This window comes from Propithecus coquereli, unplaced genomic scaffold (genome assembly GCF_000956105.1).
Source record: "Propithecus coquereli isolate 6110/MARCELLA unplaced genomic scaffold, Pcoq_1.0 Scaffold147, whole genome shotgun sequence".
Classification (NCBI taxonomy): Eukaryota; Metazoa; Chordata; class Mammalia; order Primates; family Indriidae; genus Propithecus; species Propithecus coquereli.
The window spans coordinates 6,018,660-6,028,770 of record NW_012139080.1 but is presented as its reverse complement, the minus strand read 5'-3'; the positions used below and the strand labels follow the sequence as shown (position 1 = coordinate 6,028,770).

Below are 10,111 nucleotides of genomic sequence, written 5' to 3'. Positions count from 1 at the left end.
AGGATTATAGGGATATTTTTTTTTTTTTTTTTTTATATAATCACCTTGTATAATGCTTAAGACAGGGCTTTTGGTGTCCCCTTCACCAGAGTAGTGTTCATTGTACTGAATAGGTACGTTTTTAATCCTACATATCCCCTTCTACCCTCCCCGCTTCTTGGTTCTCATGTCCCTTATATTGTTTTGTGCCCGTGTATACCCATCTGTTAGCGCCCACTTATTGTTGAGAACATACGGTGTTTGGTTTTCCATTCGTGACATACTTCACTTAGGCTAATGGTTTTCGGTTCCATCTAAGTTGCTACAAACAACATTATTTCATTCCTTTTTATGACTGAGTAGTACTCCATGGTATACATATACCACATTTTCTTTATCCAGTCATGAATTGATGGGCACTTAGGTTGATTCTGCATTTTTGCAATTGTGAATTGTGCTGCAATAAACATTTGAGTGCAGGTGCCTTTTTGATAAAAAAACTTCTTTTCCTTTTGGTAGATACTCAGTAGGGGGATTGTAGATCATATGGTAGGTCTACATTTATTTCTTTGAGGAATCTCCATATCTCTTTCCATAGAAGTTGTACTAATTTGTAGTCCCACCAACAGTGTATAAGTGTTCCTTTCTGCATCCATACCAGCTGGAATCTATTGTTTTTTGACTTTTTAATAATGGTCATTCTGATAGGATATCTCATGATAGTTTTATTTTATATTTCCCTGATAATTAGTGATGTTGAGCATTTTTTTCGTGTGTTTGTTGGCCATTGGTCTATCTTCTTTTGAAAAACTTCCGTTCATGTCTTTTGCCCACTTTTTGATGGGATCATTTGTTTTTTTTCTTGCTGATTTGTTTGAGTTCTTTGTAGATTCTGGCTATCAGTCCTTTGTTGGATGTATGGTTTATGAATATTTTGTCCTGTTCTGTAGGCTGTCTATTCACTCTGTTGATTATTTCCATTTCTGTGCAGAAACTTTTTAAATTAAGTTCCGTTTATTTATTTTTGTTGTTGCTATATTTGCCTTTCGAGTCTTAGTCATAAATTCTTTGCCTAAGCCAATGTCTAGAAGAGTTTTTTTCTACATTTTCTTCTAGAATTTTTATGGTTTCATGTCTTACATTTAAGGCTGTATTTAATTAAATTAATTATTGTATGTGGTGAGAGAGAGAGGTCCCGTTGCATTTTTCTGCATGTGACTATCCAATTTTCCCAGCATAATTTATTGAATAGGGTTTCTTTTCCCCAGTGTAGGTTGTTTGCTTTCTTGAAGATCAGTTGGTTGTAGTAGATAGTTTTATTTCTGTGTTCTCTATTCTGTTTCATTGGTCTATATCTCTACTTTTATACAAGTATCATGCTGTTTTGGTAACTATAGCCTTGTAGTACAATTTAAAGTCAGGTATGTGTTGCCTCCACATTTTTTCTTTTTCTTTTTTTTTGGGGAGTGGTTAAGATTGCTTTGGCTATTCGGGCTCTTTTCGGTTCCTAATGAAGCATAGAATTATTTTTTCTAGATCTGTGAAATATGACACTGGTATTTTGATGGGGGTTACGTTGAATCTGTAAATCACTTTGGGCAGTATGGACATTTTAACAATGTTGATTATACCAATCCATGAGTAGGGTATGGTTTTCCATTTGTCTGTGTCATCTGCAATGTCTTTCATCAGTGTTTTGTAGTTTTTCTTGTAGGAATCTTTCACCTCCTTGGTTAAGTATATTCCTGGATATTTTATTTTCTTTGTCACTGTTGTGAATGGCATTGAGTTCTTAATTTGACTCTCCACTTGACTGTTATTTGTATGTAGAAATGCTACTAATTTGTCGACATTGATTTTTGTAACCTGACACTTTCCTGAATTTATTTATCAATCCAGCAGTCTCGGTGACATCTTTAGAGTTTTCTAGGACGATATCATATTGTGAGCCAACAGGGATATTTTGACCTCCTCTTTCCCAATTTGGTTGCCTTTATTTCTTTCTCTTGACTGATTACTCTGCCTAGGACTGCCAATACTAAATTTAATAGAAGTGGTGACAGTGGGCACACTTGTTCCAGTTATTAGGGGGAATGCTTTCAACTTTTCCCCATTTAGGATGATGTTGGCTGTAGGTTTGTCATATATGTCTTGTATAATTTTGAGATGTGTTCCTTCTATGCCTTGTTTGTTGAGGGTTTTTATCATGAAAGGGTGTTGGATTTTATCGAATGCTTTTTCTGCATGTATTGAGATGATTATATGATCTTTGTTTTTGTTCCTGTTTATTGATTTGTGTATGTCAAACCATCCTTGCATCCCTGGTATGAAATCTACCTGATCGTGGTGGATTATCTTTTTGATGTGCTGTTGAATTCTGTTTGCTGATATTTTACTGAGGATTTTTACATCTATATTCATAAGGGATATTGGTCTGTAGTTTTCTTTTTTTGTTGTGTCCTTTCCTGACTTTGATAAAAGGGTGATACTGGCTTCATAGAATGAGTTAGGGAGGATTCCCTCCTTCTCTATGTTATGAAATAGTTTTTGTAGGATAGGTACAGTTTATTCTTTGTAGGTGTGGTAGAGTTTGGCTGTAAATCCATCTGGTCTGGAGGTTTTTTTTGTTGGGAGATTTTTTTTTAAATTACTGCTTCAGTCTTGCTGCTCACTATTGGTTTATTCAGGATTTCTATTTCTTCTTGGTTAAGGGTTGACCAGTTGTGTGTTCTAAAAATTTATCCATTTCCTCTAGGTTTTCTAGTTTGTTTGTGTAGAAGTTTTCATGGGATTCACAGATATTATGTTGTATTTCTGTGACATCAGAAATGTCTCCTTTTTCATTTCTGAGTGAGGTTACTTGAATCCTTTCTCTTCTATTTCTGGTTAATCTAGCTAGTACTCTATCGATTTTATCTTTTCAGAGAATCAACTTTTTGTTTCATTGATCCTTTGTATTTTCTTTGGTTTCTATTTTCTTTAGTTCTGTTCTGAGCTTTGTTATTTCTTTTCTTCTGCTGGCTTTGGGTTTGGTTTGTTCTTCTTTTTCTAGTTCTTTGAGATGTGACATTAGGTTCTTAATTTGTGATCTGTCTTTTTGATGTAGACATCTAAGGCTATGAATTTTCCTCTTAGGGCTGCTTTTTCTGTATCCCATAGATTTTGAAAGCTGTGTCCTCTTTGTCATTTGGTTTGAGGAATCTTGATTTCCTTCTTAGTTTTATCATTGACCCAAGGATCATTCAGCAGCAGATTTTTCAGTTTCCATGACTTTGTATAGATTTGAGTGTTTCTCTTGGAATTGATTTCTAGTTTTATTCTGCTGTGGTCTGAGAAGATACATGGTGTTATTTTGATTTTTTTCAATTTGCTGAGACTTATTTTGTGACCTAAGATATGATTAATCTTGGAAAATATTCTGTGTGCTTATGAGAAAAATGTATATTCAGTAGTTTTGGGGTAGAATGTTCTATAAATGTCTGTTAGGTCCATTTGTTCTATAGACCTGTTTAAGTCTAGTGTTTCTTTATTCATTTTCTGCTTCGATGATCTATTTAGTTCTGTCAGTGGAGTGTTGAAGTTCTCAACAATTTAGGTGCTATTGTTTATTTCTTTGCTTACATCTAGAAGAATTTGCTTTATTAAGCTGGGAGCTCCTGTGTTAGATGCATATATATTTAGGATTGTTATGTCTTCTTTTTGAATTGCTCCCTTTGCCATTATGTAATGATAATATATTTTTTTTACCTTTGTTGATTTAATGTCAATTTTATCTGATATGAGAATGGATGCACCTGCTCACTTTTAGTTTCCATTTAAATGAAATATTTTTTTCCATCCCATTGCCTTGAGTCTGTGTGAGTCCTTGTGGTTTAGATGTTTCTTGGAAACAACAAATAGTTGGGTTGTGGTTTTTCATCCATTCAGCCTATGTTTTTTTTTAACACATTAACTGCCATGTGAGTTGTATTTAACTTACACTAGTTTTGAGCCTGGGGCCTCATGAAGAAAACCTGGGCAAAACCCTGCAGTTCATTCATGGAAATTTTACTTTTTGATGTTTGTATTATTATATTTCATATTGACAATTCTAAAAATGATTTAATGAATAGAATAGTAAACATTTTTCATTTAATGTTTACCTTTAAATTACACTTAAGTCTGATGAGTCAAGAAAAGCACTTTACCCTTATGAACTGTTTTTCATGCCTTCACATTACTTTTTACATTACTAATTTTCAAGTTTTATATTTTTTATTGGAAAAACATAGAAGACAATAAAAAATAACAAATTTTTCATTAAATTAGAAAAGATTGGTTTGTTCTAGATATTTTTATTCGATCTCCATAATAAAACACTGTGGCTCCAAGGAAAAATTTTTTTTTCTATTGTGGCAGTCGTGTTATGTGGGGCATTCAGACGTTCACATTGAGTGTTAGTATTGATGTATTGCATGCTGTTCTGTTAAACATGTTGGATGATACCTTATTGTTTTGTTTTCCCTCTTGGACTATTGTGAGCAGCACTGGGGAGGGCTGCCAGTCAGGGACCTCATAGTCTGAGTGCCCCTTGGCCCTCTGCAGGTCTTTAAGAGGAAAGGCATGAGCCCCACTCTCTTTGGAAATCTGGATGTGGCAGGCACACAGACAGAGAGGGGCACACAGACAGAGAGGAGGCAGCTACTCCTGAGAGCTCTGGATCAGTTGTCCCTTGAGGCACCTGTTCCTGTTGGCAGCAGTGGGCGGTGGAGTGGCTGGGGAGGAGGAGAGTTTGAGTGAAGGAGTTCTGGCACTCTGGACCTATTTATTCTTCTCCCCAAAAGGCAGCCCACCTCTAATGTCCAAGCTCTGGGATTAGACAGTTCCCCTGGGACCCACTGCTTCCTGTGGTTACCACAGTCTGGGCAGGAGTTGGGAAATGTTTGTGTGGGGACCAGTGACAAGTAAACTGAAGGGCTCCCTGGGGAGGACAAAGGGGCACAATGGGTGGAGAAGCAGTATGGCACCCACCACTTTGGCTTGGGTCTGTGGTGTGAGGGGGAGTGACCCAGATGAGGCTGGTAACCTAGTGTTCTGTTCTCAAGAAGCTCCCAGTTCACTGGTAGCAGCAGCTTTTGGACTTGTGAGGGTAGAAAAACTCCCCAGAAGATTGGGGGCCTACAGTCTGGCAGAGGTGTTAGGGCAGGGGAAACAAAACCCACGCCTACCCTCTCCACAGGACTCCAAGTTCCTCAGGGGTTGATCTCTGCCAAAATCTTGCTCTTCCTCGTTGTGCTTCACAACTTCCCATGGAATCTCTGGTAGGTTCTAGCACTCTTCCTTCAGAATTACATCTGAGCTATGTTTTGTTTTGTCTAAAACTTTTCCTTCTCTCTGAGATAATCTGGTAACTGATGTCCATTTTGCCTCACCCCTCTAAAACTTCTGAGAAAAGAATACAGTTATCTAAATTATCTCTTCATTCTTTTTTCTATTTATGTTTTAAGAAGAAAAATTATTTTTTGCTTTCTTTTTACTTTAAAAAGAATAAGCCATTTATCGTCCAAACATCTATATCTTAATCTCTTGTCCTTTTTAGTAATTTGAGGGTCTTCCCTCTAATTAACTAAAAACCACTCAGACATAGAACTTTCTAGTGTAGTTTTTTCTTCCCTTAGACAATGCCCTACATTTAATGGGAAGAAGACTGAGGGAGATTTATGTTTGAAGGGTGATGCTTCATTTTAGGATTTTCTTTCCTTGCCAGTTTTAGTTTTTTGATTTAAAACCATTAATGCAGCAGGAAGCAACTCAGGAAGTTATTGTAACTATGACCTCTTGAGGTCTGGAGGTCTGCCAGGATTGATCCCCCCACCCCCAATTTAAAATATAGTTGTAACTACATGAGTACCTGTAGACTTAAGTTTTTCTTCTTTCACTGTTCCTAAATGAATAAGTCACAGACTGCTTTTTAAGTTATTGTTGGTTGTATTATTCTGTGTGGGAAATATGAAGATTGGCAAAATATATGAGGAAGTATAAATTATTGATACTGAGAAATTTAATCAATTAACAAACTATGCAGTTTCAATAAATCTAGTATTTTAAAGTTCTTTTATAATATTTATATTATAAACTCATATTAGTTTATAAGTGTCATAAAATCTCAGATATTCCTTTGTACTAAAGATTTTTAAATACCTCTTAAATGATGTTTTGGTAAAAATATAAAGATGACTTTGCACAAACTTCATAATTTTAATTTTAATCTAGTGGAACTATGGAACAAATGCAGTGGGTGTTGGCATCAGAAGGAACTAAGTTCATATCCCTGCTTTCCACTGTCGATGAATAAATATTGACAGAAAACAACATGTTATGGTTTTATGATTAGAAATTGTCAGAGCATTTTAATTTGGTTCAAACAATTATAAACATCTGCCATCAGGAAAAAACTTTCTGGAAGTACTCTAAGATTTTTATATTTTTGAATAAAGAATTAACTGTAGATGAGAAAATGCTGTGATGTCTTTGCAAGTAACTGCATCTAAGATACTGTATTTGTTTCTTAGGTTTTTCATAACAAAGTACCACAAACTTGGTGGCTTAAAACAACAGAAATTTATTGTCTCACAGTTCTGGAGTCTAGAAGTCCAAAATCAACTTGTGAGCAGGGCCATGCTCCCTCTAAAACCTTTAGGGGAGAATCCTTCCTTGCTTCTTCCTAGCTTCTGGTGGTTTGCTGGCAACCTTTGGTGTCCTAGGCTTGTAGCCATAGCATTTCAATGTACGCCTCCATTATCACATGGCATTCTCCCCTTCTGTGTCCATCTTCACATTGTCTTCCCTCTTTTCATAAGGAGAAATAAGGTCATATTTGGAGGTACTGGAATTTAGAAGTTTGCCATATTTTCTTGGTGGACACAATTCAACCCATAACTGTGATTGACATTAAGTTAATTGTATTATTAAGTACAGTATGTGAGCTTTCACTGTGTCCTATGTTAGCTGTGTCTTCACTTTACATATTTTGCAGTCTTACACAAATTTTGACTTCTGTCTATACATAGAGGTTCATGTTTAGGTGTATCTTGATAGTCTCTATAGTAGAACAGTTGACAAAGAGACTGCTTATAATGAATGGTAAGGAACACAAAGTGGAATCTACTACTTACTATAGAGCACACATGTAATTCAGTGAGTCTTAATATGATTAATCAGCAGATTGTTTAGTGCCTTGGGGAGTCTTGGCTTTCTTATCACTTTTTAAATAGAAGGGCTTTATAACATATAGCATTTAAACAAAGTGCCATTGAAAGAGTGATTTATTTAGTTTCTCTTATATTAGATTAGCCTCTGTTTTCCAAAATACTTTTCTGAGATATTTTTTTTTATGTAATTTTTTTTTTTTTTTTTTTTTTTTTTTTTTGAGATAGAGCCTCACTCTGTTGCCCAGGCTAGAGTGCCATGACATCAGCCTAGTTCACAGCAACCTCAAACTCCTGGGCTCAAGTGATCCTACTGCCTCAGCATGCACCACAACACCTGGCTAATTTTTTTAATATATATTTTTAGTTGTCCAACTAATTTCTTTCTATATATATTTTTTTTTTTTTTAGTAGAGATGGGGTCTCACTCTTGCTCAGGCTGGTCTCGAACTCCTGACCTCAAACGATCCACCCGCCTCAGCCTCCCAGAGAGCTAGGATTACAGGCGTGAGCCACCACGCCCAGCCTCTGAGATATATTTGACATGATAAATTATATGTATTCCAAGTGTACCATTTGATAAAAATTGACATACACTTTTTTTTTTTTTAGCCTTTAGTTTTAGTAGGTACTAAGGACCTATGATAATTTTAGAGGCCCATAAAAGTGTTTTAATTTCTTTCAAAATCATAAGAAAAAATGAACTTTTAGGTCAAGAAAATGTTTTAATCTATGATATTAACATAGTCATCTTTGTACCAACATAGTTTTAAAATGCTATAAAAAATTTAAATATTTTTTATGGAGGAAGGGGCCCATCAAGGCAGAGAAGTGCCTAGAGCCCATGAAAATTATAATGTCCTGGATATAAGCCTGTGAAACCATCACTATGATCAAGGTAATGAACATCTCCATCACCCCTGGAAGCTTTATTGTGCCCCTGGGTACTTCCTCTCTTGCTCCCCACTTTGGCCCTGGCTGTGGTGGCTATGCTTTCCATTACTGTAGAGTCGTTTGCATGTTCAGGAATTTTAAATAAATAGAATCATAATATGTTTACTCTTTTTATGGGGTGGGGTCTGGCTTCTTTCATGTATCATGATTATTTTCAGGTTCACTTATATTGCATATATCAAAAATTTGTTCCTTTTAATTGTTGAGTAGTATTCACAGTTAAATGCTATATCATGATTTGTTTATACATTCACCCATTGATAGACATTTGGGTTGTTTCTAGTTTTTGACTATTACAAATAAAGCTACTGTGAATGTTTATATACAAGACTTTTTATGGCCATATGCTTTTTATTTCTGTTGGGTAGATACCTAGGAGTGGAATGGCTGGATCAAATGGTTGTTTTTGAAAAAACCGTCTTTCTGTAACATGCTTAATCTTTCCTCAGGCTATTTGAACACATGGAGTAAATTGTAATAACTGTTCTAATGTTTTCTAACATTTATGTCAGTTCTAGGTTGGTTTCAATTGGTTTGTTTTTCCTCATCATTATGGATCTTATTTCCCTGCTTTTTGCATGTCTGATAATTTTTGATTGAGTGCCAGACATTGTGAATTTCACCTTGTTGGGTGCTGAATATTTTTGTATTTCTATAAATATTCTTGAGATTTGTTCTGGGATGCAGTTAAGTTACTTGGAAATAGTTCAATCTGTTGAAGTCTTTTCAGATTTGTTTAGATAGGATTAGAGCACTGTTTAGGACAGATTATTTCCCACTTCTGAGGCAGAATGCTTCTGAGTACTCCACTCCATGGATTATGAGGGTTTCCAGTCTGGTTGGTGGGAGCAGGCACTGTTCCAGCCCTGTGAGGGTACTAGACGCTGTTTTCCAGTCATGTTGGATGGCTTTTCCCCAGCCTCGGTAGTTACTTGACACACTCGTGCCGATCACTGCTTTGCTGAATATTCTAATAGAACCCTCTGAAAATCTCTGAGCTTCTCTTTCTGTACAGCTTTCTTTTTTGGGTACTCTCCCTTGTGAACTCTAATCGACTTGGTCTTCCTGGACTCTCCATGTCCTCAGTCAGGGAATTCATAATACTCAAGTCAGGGAATCTGCCAGGCTCCGTAGTTTCCATATCCCTGTGCTGTGGCTGCGTAGCTCTCTCAAGGTGTAGTAAGCTGGGGCAATTATAGGGCCCACCTCATTTGCTTCCATCTCTTATGGATCTCTCTCTTCCATTGCCTGATATCCAATGTCTTACACAGTTGCACCATTTTGTTTAATTTTTTAAAAGTTTTATCAGGTGAGAGGGTAAATCTGATTCCTATTACTCCATCTTATCTGGAAACGAAAGTTCAGAGAGCCTTCTCAAAGGGAGACTGACATTTCTGGTTTCATAATTTCCATTCTGAACAAGAGGCTTTTATTATTCATTTTCCATATCATTGAGTTTTTATGTGGCCCTAGGCATGTTATATTCTAAAATCTGTAGTTTCCTTATTCATAAAACATGCCAATTTTGTGGACCAGGATTCTGTTTTAAGAATGAAACTAGAAAACACATATATGAAGCACCTATAACAATGTCTAGCATTTATCAGTCTTGCTGAGATAGTTTTCTTTTCCATTTTAGTTTTTATAAATTAGAGTTTCATTTGGAAGATCCATTCAGTTCTGTGTTGAATTTTGACCAATTTAAAAGCCATCTTTATTCTGAGAGTTTTATAATCTCCTGTACATTTTATTGCATAATTATAAAAGTATGGAAAGTTCCTTACAATGACTGAGTGCAATGAAAATTTGATACGCAATCTAATAATATTTCTTAATACTTTTAACTCACCATTACCAACATTTCACTTTTGAGAGTTACAGGTATGAATTTACAATATTTTGAAAAATGTTGTATTAATATATACTTTGTTTTTACTTTACAAATGTTATAAAGATTTACTTTTACAATATTTAAAAAATATATACTTTGT

The 10,111-nt window shown here is 35.6% G+C and overlaps 1 protein-coding gene across 1 annotated transcript in view; it reads left to right on the top strand.

Moving 5' to 3' along the window:
• The window catches only part of AGTPBP1 (ATP/GTP binding protein 1), a 175,637-nt gene that overhangs the window by 52,333 nt on the left and 113,193 nt on the right, over positions 1-10,111 (top strand). The window contains 3 exon segments of the mRNA XM_012640014.1: positions 3,374-3,401; positions 5,916-5,939; positions 7,978-7,997. Of these exon segments, the coding sequence (XP_012495468.1) occupies positions 3,374-3,401; positions 5,916-5,939; positions 7,978-7,997 (72 nt within the window).